The sequence below is a fragment of the Scophthalmus maximus genome, chromosome 1 (assembly GCF_022379125.1).
Source record: "Scophthalmus maximus strain ysfricsl-2021 chromosome 1, ASM2237912v1, whole genome shotgun sequence".
NCBI classification, from domain to species: Eukaryota; Metazoa; Chordata; class Actinopteri; order Pleuronectiformes; family Scophthalmidae; genus Scophthalmus; species Scophthalmus maximus.
This window is the reverse complement of record NC_061515.1, coordinates 18,489,570-18,510,657: the sequence shown is the minus strand read 5'-3', so window position 1 is coordinate 18,510,657 and position 21,088 is coordinate 18,489,570. Positions and strand designations below refer to the sequence as shown.

Here is a 21,088-nt window from a genome sequence, read left to right as displayed (position 1 = left end):
TAAATTTATATTATCGTGAGTTGTTGTTTTTGTATGGAGAACTCACCTGTCTCTGTCAAGATGCTATTTTTAGATAGCTCTAGTTGTTCTTGTCAGCGCAGTCCGCTCATACTGCAGCAATGAAGACGATTCTTCCTTTGAGACCGTTGATCTTTTTTCAGAATAAAAGTCCCGTTTCCACGTTAAGCAGGGAGTTAGCAGAGGCTGTCAGATCCCTGACTTAAAAGTGGCAATGCCTGCAGGGCCGGCCCAAGGCATAAGCGAGCTAAGCTCCTGCTTAGGGCCCCCCTTGCCACCAGGGGGCCCCCATGCCCTATAGGCACGATACTGCCACTGCAGTTAGACAGTTGATTGAAAAGGAAGTAGCATATAAAGTTAAAGATAAAGGCAATGTCAAAAGAAAAAGACGTGCAAGACTAATTTCAATGTTTTACCATGAACATTCACCGGCTAGATAGCCGTCAAACAAGCCTTTGGTTCAGTCAAGGTATCTTCAGCTAATGTTAGCTAGCTAACCATTAGCTAAGAAAATATATAACAGCTAGATTCCACTCTGTACTGTTTCACTTTAAATATTAAAGTGCAAATTAACACAGGACCACCAAATCAAATTCTGCTTAGGGCCCCATAAAGGCTAGGGCCGGCTCTGGTTGCATGTTAAAATTGTAGACGGGCCTTTTGTTGGAGTTTTGTAGAAAAATCAAAGTTGAATGTAGTGCAAATTACTGTACATTTGTCCAGGAATGAACTAGTTTAACATAATTTGTTTAGAGTCATTTATTTGAAATTTTGGTCCAGTTTATCAAAACCTGTTTTTTAAATTGAAATCAATTTAAAACATTAAAATACGAAAGATTAAATCAGTTAACTTGAGACCTCTTGAAACACATTGATGTGCAGTGAAATATTCAAACTGCACAATCTTTACTGAAGAATTCATCAAATTAATTTATATATGGTTTTATTCTATTAATGAAATAAGCAAGGTCAAGTAAAAAGTACAATATTTAAATCTGTAATGTAGTGAAGTAGAAATGTAAAGACGCATACAAAAGAAATACTCAAGTAAAGTACAACTACTTTAAAACTGTACTTAAAATACAATATTTGAGGTTACTTTGCACCACTGGGTATCAGTATCAGCATATATTGTACATAGTAGATTGAAAAACATTATATTTTACATAGTAGATTGAAAAACAATATATTCATTTTAGTACAGTTAAATTAAAGGATGATCAAATCAGTTAGGGTGACTATTGAGAAAAGACTAATATTTATCATTTTATTTTAACCTAACTTGACCAGAAATGGCATTTGGGAAAAGAGGAATATTCACATTTTGTGTGTATTGTTCCTATACCTGTACAGAAAGAGCACAAACAGTTCTGTCTCACACTTTAATGTACACTGCAGAAATACAACAATAACATACTGCATTTGACAGACAGTGGTTTTGATGCTTTATTTCTAAACATGGCTTAATATTGTATAATAGCAGAAAAAAAACATATCATTCTATTATTGCCAAGCACACACACATACATGGCCTTTCTTTTTTCTTTTTTTTTTACCTACAAACCAACTGAAACAAAGAATGTTACTTGGTATAAAATCATAATTAATGGGGACAGATTGAAAAACCTCCCCAAAGAAATGAAATGGAAAGCAACACATACCATGTAGATTATTACCAAAACAACTCTGAACAACAAGTGCAAATATTTTTTTTGACCAAACCTTGTAGGAAAAGAGTCAGAGGTTTAGCAGAGATGGTACCAGCTGAATTTGTGTCAAACATTGATGTTACAGTACATAAAATGGCAATATTGCTAAAGATTACAGTTCCTGGTACCTAAGATAGTGCAAAGCAGAGAGTTTCGTTTATATGGTTTAGAGTTACTAGGCGGTTACTTCTTCCAGAAGTGGCTTGTGGAGCTCTGGGTCACACGTTGCCTGAAAGAGAAAAATAAATCAGAGAAGCTGAGAAAAAGGTGCTGATGTACTTTTGATCCATTTTTAAGAATAGCACATGAACACGATTCAAGATGGTTTATTTTGTCATATGCACAACAATAACAGAAGCAGTCATTGGCAATGAAATTCTTTTGTCTCAGGCTCCTTCAACAGTGCAATATAAAAGAAAAAAAATATAAAAAGAAAAATATAGGAGAATACAAGAAAAGAGAGCTGAGACCTAAATAAACCCAAAAGTATTAAGACAGGTGTAACATGAATGTAAAGTAAGATGTAGAATAAATTAAATGTAAATGAAATATAATACTGTACATGGAATAATTGGAATAAAGTAAAAATATAGTAATAACTGTGAATGAAATATAATACTGTACATGGAACAATTACAATAAAGTAAAAAATATAGTAATAACTGAATGAAATATAATACTGTACATGGAATATAAAAATATAAAATAAGAATATTTATGCATAATATGTACAGATGTAAAGAGTTGAGTGAATATGTAGGAATCAACAGCAGAGGGCGACTCCACTGGTCACAAAAAGAAGTCGGTTTCTATACAAGTCTGGGAGAAACGGGTGACGTCATGGTGGGTTGCCACTGGAAGAGAAGCTTCCAAAATGTTAAACTATTCAGATTATTATGATTGATATCAACTGTAAATGGCAGCTGAAGTGAAAACTCTCCACGGTTCTTTTGTCGTGGATGATCATGTAAACCTAAACAGAGGTCTGACTGGCCTGGATCTAAGGGCAGGATTTCAAAAGTCATCAATTTTAAGGTGGCCTCTGAAAAAGTGAGAAAAGGCCCGACATTCACAACTCTTAAGCCCTGTTCACACGAGTCAAAAATGGGATGTAAAGAAAAAATAAATATGTGCAGTAAACTATTCCTGGGATAACAACAATTTTTATTAATTTTGTTTAATCTACCTCGCTGTCCTCCCTCTTCCTGCTACTCAGGGCCTTGATCCCTAGGACGACAGAGCTGATGGTGACGCAGAGCTCCAGGGCGGACAGGACGATCAGCACGGCATTGATGCTTCTTACGAGCATCTGGTGGGACACACAATTAACACATTATTTACTTAACATAACACATTATTAACTCCTTGAACTTTTTTTCATAAAACTATTAGAGTTTTTTTTTTCTTACTCAATACTTTTTCTTTAAACTTGGTAATTTCTTTTATTTACAATTGTGAGGGTGGAGGTAGCTCAGGAGAGACCTCCAGCTGCACCAGCTGAGTGAATTGTCTAATCACTCCCCTTTTTAAAAAAGCCTGTGAAGAAGCTTCCAATGGAAAGAGAGACAGAGACAAGCGGTGTCACACTGCATTACAGTTGGTTGATGTTTTGTTACTCGAAACCGCTATTATTCTGGGGCCTGTTCCAGGAAGCAGGTTTTGCTAAAATTCGTGGTATTTTAACCTCGAAAAGAGCAAAACTCTGGGTTCTCCGTTCCAGAAAGCGAGTCTTAAACTGTATGTCACTAACCATGGTAACTGACGCTGTGAACCTAACCTGCTCGCTGGCAGGTTTTCTTTCACCTTGACTCCTCCCTTTTTCTGAACCTGACCTCGCTGTCAAAAGCAGAATTAATTAAGTAGCCTCACGTCAGAGAGGATGTTCTGACCTCGTTTAGATGCTTTCATTCCCCGGCGACTACTTAGTAGAACTTTACTGTTTCTCTCACAATCTATCACGTGAACAATATTCTCCGCCTTATTTCCAACATTTTAATATCAGATGTTTTCTTTGTTTAACATGTGGAATCTAATTAAAACCATGTGCCTTACCTATCTGCACTATGTTCTTATAATTCATTTTCAGCTGCACGTGGGATTGAAACTAAATTAAAAATAATGAAATAACAGTGCACGTTTTTCAGACGTGAGCAACAAGAATCGAACCACGGCCTCCAGCGCAGCGGACAGTGTCACTTACCATTATACCAGCATCTAAGACACGACATTGTAGAGAAAATATCAGATCATTTGATAAATTCATACAGTCTTACATGTCGACTCGGGCAGTAACTGTCTCCCACACCAACTGTCTCTCCTCATCATCTGCAGCTGTGATGCTCCTCTTTCTCAGAATGTGCTTATTTCTCCATAAGCACGAAGTTGTATTTCCAACTCATATGGCGTAACGTAGGAGGACCTTGTTTTCGCCTCGGTTGCCATGGTGACTCGTAGTATCAGAGCTACATTGATGATGGCTTTTTTATATTCACTGGGCACACGCATAACTCAGTGAAAATAATCAGAGTTGATCTAACTAACTCAGAACTGCTTCTCTGGAACCGAAAACTCTGAGTTTCCCATCTGAGAGTAGATCAAGTCAGAGTTCAGGTTTAAGTTCAAAGTTTTTTAAACCTGCTTCCTGGAATAGCCCCCTGGTGTGTGTTGGGTGACCCATTGTTTGTCTTTGTCTCTCCGGGTGTGGTTGAATTGTCATAACCCTCTACTCCTTAAGCCTAGGGTCCGTAACCTGTGGGTGAGGTCCAATTGTCAAATTGGCTTAGAAAGATGATTAATGGTCCGTCAATGGAATAATCATTTTATAAAATGATCCTCTCAAAAATATGATTTTTGAGAGGATCTTCATTATGTACTCGGAGAGTCTGGTGATTAAAATCATGGAAGGTAACCTTTAAGTAGATATCTGTAAAATAAATGAATGCATTAAGCATCCAAGTGGATTGCATTCCCACTGTCGAAATTGCCTTTTACACACTTACCAGAGTCAGCTCTTGGCCTCTCCAGCATTTCTCCTGGATGAGGCTCTCCTCAGGAGACTGTGTCAAAGGTGCTACGCGTCTGTTTCTGTATTCATAATCATCATGTTCACACAGCCACCAAAAATCAACGTTAGCCAAATTGATGCTGTAGAGTACGATGGCTGTTACAGCAAAAGCGACTCCTGCCATGTTCAGAATCACACTGATGCTGACCTAGAGAACAAGATTTGTCACAATTAGACTGAAACCAAACCAGGGAATAAACAGCATCCAGAGCACTCAAGGAATTAAAAAAATGAATCAAAACCACTTTTACATTGATAGGTGTGTTCGCCTGCAGTGGAAACAGCTTGGACCTGCACTCAACCCTTTCCAATGAAAATATACTGTTCACTGCCATAATATGAGGCAATGTTGGTGTGTATGTTCTTGAGACTTATTACATGTAGAATTGACAAAAAGAAAATCTGAAATTATATTTGTCTTGAAATAAAAGTCCCTTTAAGATAACATGAGGATGTTATGAATATTAACTACTCACCAGACATGGACTGGGGAACTTCTCAGACAAAATACACATAATGCCAAACACGATAAACTAGAGAGGAAACAAAAAAAACACCTTTTAACTTCACTCTTGCACACAACCGCAGAATAAAAATGCATATTTGTTATTTTGACCACAAGTTGGCAACCAGCAATCCGAGATAAAGAAGTTCCAAAAACAAAACACACTTGCATGCAGGCTGTTAAACTGGACAGCTCCAGTTTTGGAGGAAAATTCTTTTGGATTTTAGTTATGACAGTAAAGAACATTTTCTGGAAAAAAAGGGGGAAAAAAGACTAATTCAGCATTACCAATATTCCCATCCAAACAGGAAACAAGGTTTCATCCATTTGCCACCCTGAGCCACTTCCACTGTTAAGCAGAATAACTCCAAGGCCAATGTTGATCAAACCAACCATAATGTGCATCGCCTGTGGAGCAGGAAACAAAGGATTAACAAGATTATGGACATCAAACATCTGTACAGTACAATTACCAGTTGATCCGCGGCCACTTTTCTCATGGTTTCATGGTATTTTCTAAAATGTGTCTTTCCTATTAAAAACAGAATATTGCTTGACAGGGCAGGTACATTTACACAAACAAACAAACATATGACTGTAATGTGTTAAGCAATAACATTTGGTCAACAGATCAACAACCACGTGTTTTAGTTAAATAATATACTCTTTGTGCACAGATAGATCTGATTTTCCTCTGATTTACAGCAGTTCCAGGATTTAATGGCGAAAACGATTACGTGAGCGATAATCTCTATTCACCCCCGAAATGACCCATGTGTTTGAACAATTATTAAACAGAACCTACATGGAATTTTTAATGGCACTGAGTTTACCATAAAAATATCTTTTATTCAAAGTTAAAAAAGGAACTGAGAGAGGAAAGAATGAGTTAACAATAAAAATAAATAAAAATAAAAGATTTAAACTCACCCCCAGTACTGTCTGAGACGTTCTATGGAGGCTCCTGATGTGCTGGGACACAGAGCACCAAACAGGGCTGTAACAGAGGGACTTGAAGATCTGGCACAGCGGAGGGCAAGAACTTTGGGAGTCGAAGGTCAAAGTCAACACAGTGACCCCATCCCCTTTGTCCATGGAGACAGACATCCTGCCTGAGACAAAGACAAGAAAGTACAGAAACTTAAAATCTGCTGAATCAGGTTAACGTTGTTGCTACTGCCATTAAACACTTGCTCATGGTGATAACTCATCGATTACTTTTTTTACTGACGTTAAGATTTTAACTACCCGTAACAAGGCACATTTTCCGATAGTGGGATTTATAAAGGATTATCTTATTTTATCTTTATTCTAGGTTTATCTATTTATTCAAGGGTTAAATATAATATCTTACATTTAAATTTCAGCCCAAATTAAAAATTTAAATAAATGAATTGTCTGTCAACAAAAATAAATAGATAAATAAATAAAGGACCTTATGGACAATGGTAAATGGTGCTGTATTTTAAAGCACTTTTTTGTCATATAGACCACTCAAAGCACTTTACAGTAAAGTCACATTCACCCATTCACACACATTCATACAGCGCTGCTATTTACAGCGCATTTTAGTGTCTTGCCCAAGGACACAACGGCATGTGGACTGGGGGAAGCTGGGATCGAACGAACTCTACCTTTTGAGCCACAGCCGCCCTTGTAAAGTTGACTTTAATGTCCTTAGAAATTGTCCTAAGCTCTCTACGTTTACAGCCAATTTAAAGAGGAAGGTGGCCCTTTAATTATTTATTTTTAAATGTACAATACATTCCTGTAAGACCCCCAATTGAAATAAATAAAGGACCTCACGGACAACCATCACAGAGCTTTAAAATGAAATGGGGGGGGGGGGGGTCAAATTCCTCTTAGGGCCACATAGAGGCTAGGACCGGCTCTGAAGTAGGGGTGTGAAAAATCGTGATTCAGATCGTCGATTGTGATTCTATCCCAAAAGATCGTGATATGATTTGCAAGTTGAGTCTTGCTTGCACACACATCACACATGCGTGACAGACGCGAGAGGACGCTGGCGCTGTCTGTTCACCGCTTCTCCGTCTCCTGCTGCTGCTGCCCCCGTACACCGGCCGTCTCAACCTCTGGGCATCGGCTGGCTGATACCGAGGGCTTCACTCCTGGACAGTCTCTCAGCTGCTCCCCGTAGTCGCTCGGACTCCCTGGCCGGACAACAATCTCCCCGGCTAGATGCTAGCAGGTTGCCCTCGTTCAGTCATCGATTGGCGGCTCATGCTAGCTGCTACAGCGGCTCACCTGGTCGCCCCCGTCCCTCTCACTCCGCATGGTTCTTCCCACATCTCCAGTGGCTGCACATCTCCTCCTGTCACTCCGTGGACAATCCTGGCAACAGCCTTCCTCCACTACTCTCCAAGTCCACGGCCAATCGATAACACGGAGCTCTCGGTCCCTCCGGATTTCCCTCCCGGCACCATGCTCAAATACTAAACTCCGCAGCTGTTTGACCTCTTCAACCTCACCATCCCATCCTGCATCTCAGTGATTAAACACCTTGGACTCCTACGCCGACCACGCTACATCCACAGAGGCTCTCGCCGCAGATTTATTTATTCCCAGCACGAACAATCCATTCCATCCATCCGCTCAGCTGCACACCCCGTCGCACCTCTGCCGCATCATCAGAGCGCTGCCGTCTGTGGACCTCTTGCAACCCACCTGGCAGGATACAAAACCCGGACTGGACCTCAGTGCTCACCGCCCTCTAATTACCTCTACCACTTCACCAAACATCAAAACCGAGCTACTCGACATCCAACCATCTGCTAATCCACCTACTGCCCCTCTCCCACTGCACCTCCACCCCTCCCCAGCACCTCCCCGCACTTCTAACTGGGATAACCTAAGACCTCTCTGGCCTGCCCCGATCCCACCACCTTCTTACTCTGCCAACCTTGCACTTCTCAACACCCGATCACTTAACAATAAAGCCCCTGCCCTCCATGAACTAATACTCGACAACACCCTGGATTTCCTTCTCATCACTGAAACCTGGCAACAACCCAACGACTTCTTCTCCCTCAACCAAGCATCCCCCACTGGTTTTAACTACATCTCCAAACCCCACCCCTCCCGCCGTGGAGGTGGACTCGCCGTTATTTTCAACCAGAATTTCCGGATCTCAGAACTCACCCTCCCCTCAGTATCATCCTTTGAATTCCTTGCCTTCAAAGCCCTAGCCTCCACGACAGTTGTCCTCATCTACCGGACACCTAAACCAAACCCCTCCTTCCTCTCTGACTTCACTGAGCTCCTCACACTAGCCTCATCCCTCTCCCCACGTCTGCTGCTACTCGGTGACCTAAACATCCACATGGACTCCCCCACCTGCAAACTCTCCAATGAATTCACCATTCTCCTGGAAAATTTCGCACTCACCCAGCATGTCACCTTCCCCACCCACGACAAAGGACACATCCTCAACCTCGTCTGTACCATTAACATACCGGTGCTCGACCTCCACTCATGCCTCTTTCCCCTCTCTGACCATAAACTCATACGGTTCACCATCCCTTCTCCCACCCGCCTCCCCAGAGAAATCACCTTCCGCAACCTAAAATCCATTGACCCTCACCATCTCTCTGACATGCTCTCCACCAACCTCACCCTGGACTCAACCCTCATCTACCCTGACGATCTCACAAACCACCTAAACTCCATCCCGTCCACTTCCCTTAACACCCTGGCACCCCTCTCCTTCAACACCTCCTCACCCTGGTTCACACCCGCACTCCGTGACATGAAACGAACTGGCCGCCAACTTGAACAACTTACAAAAAAATCACCACTCACAGTCCACCACGAAGCATACAAAACCCACATCACTGCCTACAAAGACGCCCTCATCGCGGCCAAATCTGCCTACCTCTCCACCATCTTCACGGACCCCTGCCAAAACCCCAGAACCCTCTTCTCCACAGTGACCAACCTCCTACAGGCCCGCACCAACTCCCTTCCTACCTCTACCCCTGATCTCTGCAACTCATTCCTCCGGTTTTTCACTGATAGAATCAACCTAATTAATCAATCATTATCCCCCATATCACCCCCTGCATCTACTCCAGCACATACCATAGACCCTCTCCTCCCCATCTCCCCTGACCCCCTGACCCCTCCTCCCCACTGCCGCCTCTCCCAGTTTGACCCGGTTACCCGGGTCAAATCTCAACTTCCTGAAACTAAACAGCGACAAAACAGAATTCCTCCTCATCGGTTCTAAATCCACACTCAGCAAAATCAACAACCCCACACTCACCATCGATGGCACCACTGTCTCCCCATCCCCCCAGGCCCGCAACCTTGGCGTAATCTTCGACTCCACCCTCTCCCTCGAACCCCATATCCGCCACATAGTCAAAACCTCCTTCTTTCACCTCCGTAACATTGCCAAGATCAGACCCTCACTCACACCCCCTGCTCACGCCTTCATCTCCTCACGTTTAGACTATTGCAACTCTCTTCTCCTTGGCATCAGCCCCAGCTCCATCAAAAAACTCCAACTGGTCCAGAACGCAGCTGCCCGTCTCATCACCCACACCAAATCCTGGCACCACATCACCCCAGTCCTAAAACAACTACACTGGCTCCCTGTCTCCCACCGAATTACCTTCGAGGTCCTGGTCCTCACCTTCAAAGCCCTCCACCATCTTGCTCCCCAATACCTCACTGATCTCCTCTCCCCCTACCAACCCACACGGTCCCTCAGATCCACCTCTGCCGGTCTCCTCTCCACCCCCAAAACCACAGTCCGCAGCTTTGGAGACAGAGCTTTCTCCAGGGCTGCTCCCAGGCTGTGGAACTCCCTCCCCCAAGAGATCCGTGATTCAGACTCCCTCACCACCTTTCAGTCACGCCTAAAAACCCACCTCTTCTCCTCTGCATATCCCTAGCTCCCCCGTTCCACTTTTATTTTTTTTATTTCTTTGTTTTTGTTTTGTACCAGCGCTTTGGGTCCATGAAAAGCGCTTCATAAATTAAATATATTATTATTATTATTATTATGATCTTTTGGCCAGATCACCCACCTCTACAGTCTGAAGTATGTCACTGTATTATTATTTCATCTTTCCTCTCCGATGAGCTCTGTATTTTAAGTGCTGTCTAGTGCAGTCATCCCTGTGCCTTGATCAGTGTAAATGCTCTTCTTTAATAACAGAAAAGGGGAAAGAAAAGCAGCTTTCCTCGGCATTTACAGAACTGAGCTCAGGTTTTACCATGTAACCGGGCTGCAACCCTCACCCGGGTCATTTAATTCGTTAAAAAAAACAACGTACAACTTCTTCCCGTGAGCACAACTCATGAGCACTTACAGGACGCGACAAGACATTTACTTTGACTACTTTAAAAAAAAGTCAAACGGACATGTACAGAGTCGAACTCACCCGATTGCGTTTGTCGGAGGAGAAGTGGAGCGATGCCAACGCAGGATCAACGTAAGGGGAAAACTCTGGCTGGTTGTGACGCAGTTTTTATTCAGAGAGGATGAGAGGATCTACCATGGAGGCAGCCTGTTAGCAGCAAGTACCGCCTCTTCGCCTGGAGGAAATTAAAAATCTTAACCCCTTCACTGACAGTTCAGCTTCACCATAGACTGTATAAGAGCCTACGATTCCTTGACCTCGGTGGAAAACGTCATGAGGTCGAGGAAGGGTGTCAAGGAGGACTGATAGGGAATTAGGAAAAGGCGACAGCTGTGCCCAGAGTCGGCTGTCGCTAAACTAAGTCATCATGCGACGGCGGACGTCATTTACGTGCGTCTGCCTCGGTGAATGGACTACAAAATACGCAGCGGCTCCATCCAGCATGTTTCAGTGGGTTTTACCAACGCGTGACATCAGATGTACACGATTCGTAGTCATCGGTAACTTACATGATGACGTGCGTCTCTTCTGGGTCACATTCATACTCTTCTACTTCTAGGTAGCATAGGGTCATCCAGTGTACCCTATGCTAAAGGAGATAGGAAAGGAAGAATTGAAGCTCCTTTCCTATGCGTTTACAGAATCGAAACAGCTCTTATCATGGTTACCGATCAAATACTTCCGGGTGACTTAAACATTTAGGAAACTTCCTAAGCAAATTTGACAATTCGACCGCACCCTATTTGTGTGAATATTCCGGCATGATTTACATTCTTACAACCTTAAACAGAGAAAAAGGTCGGAGTAAAATGCAGGGCTGTAGCTAGAACTTTAAAGGGCAGGGGTCCAATTTCCTACAGCAGCCCACCACCCAAACAAATTATGTTGACTACCCCCCCAACACGAAAAAACGTGTTCTGATTGTTACCTTGACCAAGGAATTTACAGAGGTATGTCTGTGACCGAGACAGCATAAGAATGAGCTCGTTCACTGCCTGCGCATGCGCATTGTCAAGTCTCGTGGATTTTCAAGGATGGCGGGCAAGACTAAACAACTCACGTATTTTCTTTGATTTTCTCTTTCTTTCTCTTTTGAGTTAGAGAATCACTTACACTTAATCCTTTTATCTTAATTCATGGGTTTATATTTTGTTGCTAAAAACAACAACTGTATATAAAGATGGATGATGCATCTCCACTTCCTTCCACTGTGCAAGAATAAGGCCATAAAACAGGTGCTGCCATCTTGCCCAAGAGATGTCACTTGGAGTTATATGTTATATGTTAAGATAATTAGTGAAGTTTAGGTGGCTGATGGCCACAGCTCATTGAACAGATTTTTAAACAATATTTTGAGAACTTGTTTATTATCCATGTGAAGTTTTATGGGCACAAATAGTGAGGCTTTTTTTTGTCGTTGAAGAGGGAAGACCTCCAGTTACTGCGATTTACATCCTCTCCACATAACTTTTTATGTAATTATTTAAAACATCAATTACATTCACAAACTATTAACTAAAGCTTTATTTTTCAAGGAGCATATTTGGGCAGCATTGAATTAAATGAAAATCACCGTGATTTCCGATCATAGAGCACAAAAAAAAGCTTCAGATCAATGAGGAGGCAGTAGATTGACATTTATTTTTGTCAGAAAATGTTAGTGTTAGTTGTGCACAGTTCAGGATTCAACTGACAATGATGAGTAGAGTATAAGTTTTGGATTACAAGACATTTTTGCTTTATCAAAGTGTGTTAACTGAAGAGTGAATACAGGAAAGATTTCATAGCAATACATCCAACAGATTGAACCTCAGAACCTCTCAAACACATGGGATGCACTGTGTTTTTCTACATAACCTCTACCACCAGTTTATATTGATTATAGTCTGAATGAGGTCAATGCCAGGGAAGTCCATGGCAATGATACAAAAGCATGGTCTGGGCTTATTAGGGTAAAACTGTCTCAGGTATTGATTAAGCCATGGGTTTACCTTTTCAGCCACTCCCTTTGGAGTCAGAAACATGCCCCAGAAAGTACCAAAGCCAGTGCCACTAGTGTAAGTCACAACAGCATTGTCACCTCCAAAGCCCTCCATGGCTTGGTTCAGCTGTTTTATTAATATGTTGTCTTTATCTTTTACATTGCTAACCTTGGATTTACCTTCTGTTTCCACGAGGGGAATCCCTAGTGTGAAGGTGCTCCTCTGCAAAAATACTATTTTACCCCTGACTTGGCCCATGTTTGGCATCCCAGAGGTCAACCAGACATGTTGGTCGTTGCCAATCAGCTTCTTCACCATTTCATTGACTGTTTTCTTCTCAAAGGACTCCGGTTGCACTCTGATGAGCACAGCCTCAGTCTTGAACTCGGACAGGAAGGCTTTAACTGTGTCTAGGACCTGCTTGAAAGTGCTACGCTGGTACATCACACCATTCATAACATAGAGGGTGTCAAACAGACCAAACACTTTGAAATCCAAAAAACGAATCCCAGCCCTCAGCTGATCCCTCAGGGCTAAAGCCTGGCATTCGGCCTCCGGGCCTCCGTAGAGGGCCATGGTATCATGGGTACCGGGGATGGTGATGCTCGATAGGGTGCGGAAATCCTCAATGCTTGCCATCCATGGAATTTTGTAGGACCCAGGGAGTACGAGGTTCCCATTGGCACTGAAGAAAAGATCTTTGCCGTGGCCCAAAATGCTGATGATTTAGAGGAAGATTTTGAGTGTTACGATAACTCCAGTGCCTCCAAATTGCAGCATAAAAACAATAAATTCTTCTATTGTATGTGCCAAACTTTCATATCATACTTACATGACAGAGAGCAAAACATGCAGGAAAAGTAGACACTTGTGACCAGCCTTCATTCTTGCAGAAATATGTGCAGTCTGGCAAAGGATAAAGAATAAAGAAAATATATGTAAATATGTAAAGAAAATATACATTTATCACACTAAAATCATTACCTTTTGAATAAAAGACATAATTTAAGTATCCAAAGTAAGCACTTGATGGTTTTGATTTTCGCTCAAATTTTAACAATTTTATACTATACCTTAGAGCCAGGAGGACTTCACAGCGAACCACTGCAATGGTCAGAATGGTGACGGCACAACAAGAAACCCAGAACTTATATTGCTCGGTTATCTGAACATTTCAAGGTGTGGGCCACAATAATCAGCTGTTTGGATCAGACTGATTGTTCTAGAAGTAGAAAAATCAAACATGTTGGAACTGATTGTGGTGTTTGAGAAGGCGGGTGTCTTTACTGGAAAGAATAATTGGTGTGATTAGATTCGATTTTTTGGATTTCAAATAGGGATTATCTCAAATCTATGCTGCTCCATCAGAACAAAAAAACAAAACAACTGATGACTAAACAGTGCCATGAGAGCAAATTGGAGCAAAAAACATTTTTTATTTCATACTCTCTGTGCATCCTGTGATGTTACTTTGTATCCTTGGGCAATCGTTGAATTTAACCTGTAGTGTAACCCTTTAAATTGTCGCTTTGACTAGAAAAGCACTAAAAATGCATTTCATTCACCATTTGCCATCATAAGTTAAGTTACCAGGCAGTACATAAGGTAAATTAGCCATGCTGTGCTTATCATCTATTTTACCATAAATGAGACCATAATTTACAAAAGCCTATTGAAGAAGACTCAGACGCTAGAGATTGAGACCATAAACTCCTCAGGAAAATGTTTACTGATATTATAAATCAAGTGAGAAGTAGATTGATTTTCTTATAGACTTCTATAGAAATTTCTTATTTTTGTAACCAGTTTAGTCACCCTCTGCTGGTCATTGAAGAGAATACAGGTTTCAGGCACTCCCGCATTGTCTTCACTTTCCGGACCCAGAGAATGTACATACGTTTTTATATACGGCATGTTCAGGGGTATGGTGGAATTTTCAAATTGGCTCAGGAAGTTTTCTAAATCTTAACGTGACCCAGAAGTATTTCATAGTCAGCCATGATGAGGTGTTTCAGATTCTCTAAATGCTAAGGAAAGGTGCTCAAATGCTTCCTTTCCCATCTCCTTTAGCATAGGGTACACAAAAGGAAAGGAGAAATAGACGCCCCACAATTCATTGCGGCAGTGATATTTAAACGATTCAACCGAAAGTAGAAGAAGACGAGTATGAATATGACCCAGAAGTGACGCACATCATCATGTAAGTTACTGTTAGATGTGAATCATTTACATCTGATGCCACATAGTGATAATACACACTGAAAAATTATGGATGGAGCCATTGCGTTTTTTGAGGTCCATCTTCAGAAATTTGTAGTTTCACCACGGCAGACGCACGTCAATAAAATCCACAGTTGCATAATGATGTAGTATAGTGAATGTCTCTGAGCAGCGCTGTCGGCTTTTCATAAGTCCTATGAGTTCTCCTTTACCCCTTTCCTTGACCCCATGCCGTTTCCACTGAGGTCAAGGAAAAGTAGATAGGAATATTAGATAGAAAGGACAATTCGACCGCACCCCAGGACTTTAAAAAATTTTTTTTTTAATTTCAGCTAAGAATCGATAGGTGGCAGCACCAAGCTGACACCATGTCAACTCTGCCGGAAATAACAAAGAAGAATTAGAGAGAAGTAAAAATGGCGGAGAAAAGCAGCAGGGACCACTCGGAGGATGATAAAGCAAATAAAATTGTTGCTCCCGGAGAATCTGTAATCGTGGTAACCATCAAAACGCCTCAAGGAAAAGAGGAAATTGCGATTTCGGAGGATTCGTCCGTCGCCCAGGTGCGTCCCCCGACCCTTCTTCATCATGCTATGAAGTCGACTAGCTTCACCCGACTTGCCTCCCAACAGTTAGTTTCCACTTTAACTTCGAGCTTCACACCTATAATCACGTTCCCCTTCACGCATTCGTGTATTTAACGATGGCTGAGATAGTCTGGTTGAATCCGGCGCCATTTGTGACCCTTGTCCAATCTCACGCTTCTCAGGGGTTCTTTCCCGATGCGTGACCCGAAAACATTAGCGGAAATGTCAACGCGTTCATTTCCAACCGTTTTTCAGCAGCGGGCGGTGTATTATCTGCCCCTCGCAATAAAACATATTGGATATAAATGATTCACATCTAGGTTACACCCAGTACTTAGGGTGGATTGGGAAAGTCCTTCCTGTCAAACGTCATCAGGTCAAGGGATGGTGTGATGGAGGTAAAAGCCGACAGCGGTGCTAAGACAAAAACGGCGACGCTGGTTCACAGACATTGTGGAATCATCATCACAGGCATCTCACCCCTCTGTTCTCTGGTCTGTTAACATTTTCGCGTCGCGCAACAGACGTCACATGATTCGTGTGCGTCCGTTGGTAACGCATCTTTGAAACCGAAAATGAACCGAGAGGTCCCAGACTAACACACATTTGAGCATCAGATGTAAATGCTGCATATGTAACAGTGACTTACATGATGACGTGCGTCACTTCCGGGTCATATTCATACTCGTCTTCTACTTTCGGATTGAATCGTTTAAATTACGCTGCCGCAATGAATTGTGGGGCGTCTATCTCGCCTCTCCTTTCGCGTAGGAAGGTCCAGTGTTATGTTAAACGAGATAGGAAAGGAAACGTTGGAGAACCTTTCCTAGGCATTTAGAGAATTCGAACAGCTCTTATCATGGCTGCCGATGAAATACCGGGTCACGTGAAGATGTAGGAAACTTCCTAAGCCAATTTGACAATTCCATCGTATCCCCGATTAGCATTGCATACAGCCTTAATCATAGGCTGTATATAAAAATGGACGTAGTCACAGGGTCCAGAAAATGATGCCTATTGTCTGAAGCCTGTATTCTCTGGAATCACCAATAATAACCTGTTTTAACCTGTTTCTCTGGTTGCGATTGTGTTTCCCATCCACAAAGACAGTGGACTGCTATTTTTGTTTTGGAATTTAAAACAAAGATACAAGTTCTAAGTTTTAGAAATGGAATCATCTATATCATTCAGTGGACAGAATATGTTTTCATCAGATGATTAAAAAGATTCTTTGGGATACCTTCAGAACAACCGCAAATGTTTTGAAACAACCTTCTACTAGAGAAATTGATGGTTGCCTCTGTGACCCGAATGGAAACCTTGATAAACCAAAAGGTAGCGCTGACGCACCTCGAAGATGTTTGCAAACCATCATCAAACCTCAGAAGAAGAGGAGTAACCTGTTACTCCCAGGCACCGGTGAATACTGGTGTGGTGACTGTGCGATTCGATGCTACTGTACAAACAGGAGACATATTCTTTCTTTTTTTAAAGCCAAAGACAACTACAGCCAACTTTTTTTTCTCACATTATCGGTCCACTGCTCAGACTGACAGGTCGCTGATAATCGAACCTTTCTCTAGCAGGTTGGGCGCTATTGACCAACATCACTAAACAAACCTAAGTTCTGATAAATAATCACCCATGCTCTGCTACTGAGGGTGTAACCTCTGCAAATTGTTAATTGTTGCTCACTATAGGGCAGTTCCACCAGCTATATTTTGCTAGATAAAACCCCCCCACTGTGATACTACCTGAATGAAACAATTTGCTCTAGGAAGAAGCACCATGCAGGCAAAGTATGAATTAAAATAGTTAGTGTTGAAACTAGATTTTCACATGGCAGCCTTCTTCAAAACGGGGCCGCTAGATGACAGTCATGCAGGACCCAGATGGTATTATACTTAACAAGTACTGATCCCCAACCGCATTTGCAACTAATTGATTTTGCCCACAGTAAACCCTGCTCTGTTCGTGATCTACCACTGCTCTTGTTTCATTTGTCCAGTTTAAACAGGAAGTATCGAAAAGATTCGAGGCCACGCAGGAACAACTGGTGTTGATATTTACTGGGAAGATTCTAAAGGACGGCGATACTCTGAAGCAGAATGGTATCAAAAACGGGCACACCGTTCATCTTGTTATCAAGAGCGCCCTGAAGTAAGTGCAGTTCATTAGACTTGTGTGTGTTTAAGAAGGCGACGCTTACCCCTGGTGAGACTAGTGTTTTGATGGTTTTCTGTCTCTCTTTAAGATCAACAGGTGGTAGTGCATCTCAGACGAGCTCCAGTTCTGCCTCACCGCAGCAAAACACCACCACCAGCAGCAGCACCAGCAGCAGCACCAGCACCAGCAGCAGTAGCAGCTCCTTCACTGTTGCAGACAGCACAAGCGGTGGCACGAGTCAGAATCCGACACAACCTCCTGAAATGAGTAAGAATCAGGGATGCACCCAACGTTCGCCTGCCAAAATGGTCGGCCAGAATATGTGAAAAGACAGAATATTTTTTTAATGACGCGATCAAAAAGCTCCCAGCGCGGGATGTGGTGCGCGTAACAACATGTCGGCAGTGTGGAAGCATTGAAAATGCCAGAGAAGGATGCAAAAATAGCTTCTGATCCGTCCGCGTCATTCACCGCAAACCAGCGGGTGTTATTCGAGAATCTTCTATCAACACACAAACCCCTGTACCGCACCGCGACTGTACGTGATCCACAATATAAAGATCATTTGACTTGGATGTGGGGGGAAAAGCAGCGTGCACGAGAAATGACCCAGGCCGAGTTGGATCTGGGAAAGCCACTTGGTGATGGGATGCACAGTGCATGAGATGGGGAAGAGATAAAAAAGGGCAAGTACTACACAGCCGCAAACACCCTCGCTGTCTGACATGTCCTGTTACTTTACTTTATTACTTTGTAATTGATTTTTTCATAGAAAATCAAGACAAAAAAGTAAAAAGCACATTAACGGCTATTTAATTTATGTGTTGGGAAAAAATTGCCAGTTATTCGGTATTATGTTAGTGATAATTTATTTTCAGTTTCGGCCCAAAATTTGAATTTCGGTGCATCCCTTGTAAGAATGTATTCATTGAAGTAACTTTGTAGCTTTTTGCGATGCGGTGGGTTTTAGGGGTTTCCACTTTCACAGAAAACCACAGCAGAATTTCCAGTGGTTCAAAATGTTAATTTTCATTAAAACCCTGTTTGATTACATCACTCTAAAAAATGCACAGTAATGTGACCTATCGGTTTTCTTCAGCATCAACCAAAGTTAGCAAACAGTCTCTCAGATGCAGGCGCAGCAAGCGGCGTGTCTTTGTTCTGCATCAACGGAAAAATGGCTGAAGGCGGTGATTAGTGGTCAAGAGATTTTTCAGCATTCTTAAAAGGCGATGTCTGTGTTGGTTTTAAAAGTGCAGAAGAAACTTGATCAATGGCTGTCGCCATGACTGCAGAACCTGGAGAAAGAAAGTCCCTCGCTACCTCGGGTCGCTTCTCACGTCCACTTACGTCGTTACTTCCTCAGTCGCTGTGCAACCTTATTCGACGTCATATGGCTATGAACCAATCCAGATTGCTTGATTTGGGCTACCTGTTTTATAAATGTTGTTAATTTGAAACCCGTCGATTTGGTTGTCGTAAAAGTTTTCCAGCATGCCACTTGCCCCCCCACACACACCCGGCACCAGGAACTCATCTCCAGCCGTCTCTCCTCCTCCTCAGGCGACCTGTCCGGCTTGTTGGGTCTCAGCATGGGCTCATCCAACTTCATGCAGGAGGCGCAAAGGCAGATGATGTCCAACCCACAGATGATGTCGCAGCTCATGGGGAACCCGATGGTCCAGAACGTGATGTCCAACCCAGACCTGATGAGGCAGATGTTTGCAGGCAATTCTCCGATGCAGCAGCTCATCGGACGGGACCCCGAAATGTCTCGTATGTTCAACAACCCTGAGCTCATGAGACAGGTCAGAACAGAGCTTTCATGTTGGGGCCCTGAAGCATTTACAGTATAATGCCCAGCAAGGAATGCATGAGGATATGTTACGTTTATAAGCTGATCTGTCTCATGCTTGTCGTTGAGCAGATGCAGAGTCCAGAAACACTCTCGATGCTGACCAACCCCAGAGCTATGCAGGCCCTCGTACAGATCCAGCAAGGCCTGCAGACATTACAGGCGGAAGTCCCAGGATTCATGACCAGGTACCAGCTACTGTACACCTCTGATTATTGACTCCAAATCGAGCACTTAAAACCTGCGTAATACTCTTAATCTGTCGGTCCACTCAGAATAACACAACAAATATTCATTAAAATGTTGTATTTATATTTTTCTCACAAGTCTAGTTTTTTGTCAAAAGTTCTTACAATGAATGTGGGAACTTCTTTGGCTATACAAACTGACAAATCAAAACTTTTCATCAATTATTACCTAACATGATTTCTAGGCAGTTCATTTTAAGAGAGGTAGCTCCCACTGGCATTTAAAGCCACATGGTCGTGTTGATATTCGCTTTTGAGCTTTTATAAAATGTAGTTTTTATTTAATCTATTAAAAGAAACCCAGTGATGATTCTGTACACTCTAACATTTCTGTTTGACAGTCGGCAAATATTGGTCATGGAAGTTGTACCATATAGTCACAATAGATTTAGCTACTTGAATCCTATGAGTCTTCACAGTTGTCAACATGCTGATGTATATCCTTCCCTTCTAGTTTGTCTCCACAAGGCGTCACAGTTCCTCCAACCTCAGGGGACCGTGGCCCGGCAGAGATCCCTCCATCCGCTGCTGCGGGGTTGGGACTGGGGTCGGGGTCCGGATCCAGCCCCCCTGAGCAACAGCTCATGCAGCAGATGTTACAGATGTTTGCAGGCGGCGGGCCATCGGTTTGTGTCATCAAAATGCAGCAACTATTTGGATAGTTCGTTTTTTTTGGATAAATGACAAATTGATAGTGCCTTCTATGACATTATATGTAAATGTAGTTGGTGTACTGATAGAAACTGAAAGAACTTTGATCTATTGAAGCAGTAAAATAAGCAGCATCTGACTTCCTGCGACATCTCTCTTCCCTCGCAGCTTCAGGCGCCGGAGGTTCGTTTCCAGCCGCAGCTCGACCAGCTCAACGCCATGGGCTTCATCAACCGCGAAGCCAACCTGCAGGCGCTCATCGCCACAGGGGGGGACGTCAACGCGGCCATAGAGAGACTGCTGGCCTAACATGCTCAGTTCGTTTAGGGGTTGAGGTTGGAAGACTATCAGAGTTGGAGATTGGAATTCGAGATTTAAAAATAAATATTAATAAAAAAGTAATAAATGAATTCAGTCTGACATGTCCCCTTAATGTCTCTGACATTAATGTTTTGTGCTAAATGCTGCGGTTGTTCTGCTGCCATTGTGTTTCTCCTTCCACCATTTGTCACTGCATTATTTAATTCTAAAGTATTGTCTTCAGGTGGTTTGGAAACAGGGTTGTCCGAGTTGGTTGGGTGATGATCCTTTGTGTTCTCTTTCTGGGTTAACCAGCCTGTTTTTAATGTGATTTTTTTCCACTCGTGAGCCTTAATATTGCCTGGTTGACAGGGGTTCAAGTTATCTGTATGATCC

General features: G+C 42.6%; 3 protein-coding genes across 6 annotated transcripts; 1 reads left to right on the top strand and 2 right to left on the bottom strand.

The window, feature by feature from the left end:
• Positions 1-1,386: 1,386 nt before the first annotated feature.
• On the bottom strand, positions 1,387-11,048 carry LOC118310749 (B-lymphocyte antigen CD20). The gene is made up of 7 exons (XM_035634005.2): positions 10,705-11,048; positions 6,227-6,408; positions 5,585-5,704; positions 5,268-5,324; positions 4,727-4,939; positions 2,914-3,036; positions 1,387-1,956 (listed from the first exon to the last, which is right to left on the bottom strand). The coding sequence occupies exons 2-7, from the start codon at positions 6,401-6,403 to the stop codon at positions 1,903-1,905; spliced, it is 744 nt and encodes a 247-aa protein (XP_035489898.1). The 5' UTR covers positions 6,404-6,408; positions 10,705-11,048; the 3' UTR covers positions 1,387-1,902.
• A 1,251-nt stretch (positions 11,049-12,299) lies between these two features.
• On the bottom strand, positions 12,300-16,175 carry LOC118308150 (1-phosphatidylinositol phosphodiesterase). Of its 4 annotated transcripts, XM_035629951.2 has the most exons (4): positions 14,481-15,174; positions 13,739-13,887; positions 13,498-13,571; positions 12,300-13,383 (listed from the first exon to the last, which is right to left on the bottom strand). In XM_035629951.2, exons 3-4 carry the CDS (start codon positions 13,548-13,550, stop codon positions 12,543-12,545), a joined length of 894 nt encoding a protein of 297 aa, XP_035485844.1. In that variant the 5' UTR covers positions 13,551-13,571; positions 13,739-13,887; positions 14,481-15,174; the 3' UTR covers positions 12,300-12,542. The 4 variants fall into 4 exon arrangements, with proteins under 4 accessions (XP_035485844.1, XP_035485848.1, XP_035485843.1 ...); XM_035629955.2 differs by lacking the exons at positions 13,739-13,887; positions 14,481-15,174 and adding an exon at positions 16,122-16,175; XM_035629950.1 differs by lacking the exons at positions 13,739-13,887; positions 14,481-15,174 and adding an exon at positions 15,953-16,106.
• On the top strand, positions 15,263-20,802 carry ubqln4 (ubiquilin 4). Its single transcript, XM_035629949.2, has 7 exons — positions 15,263-15,448; positions 17,481-17,632; positions 17,727-17,905; positions 19,202-19,446; positions 19,566-19,681; positions 20,196-20,367; positions 20,561-20,802. Exons 1-7 carry the CDS (start codon positions 15,302-15,304, stop codon positions 20,699-20,701), a joined length of 1,152 nt encoding a protein of 383 aa, XP_035485842.1. The 5' UTR covers positions 15,263-15,301; the 3' UTR covers positions 20,702-20,802.
• Positions 20,803-21,088: the final 286 nt, after the last annotated feature.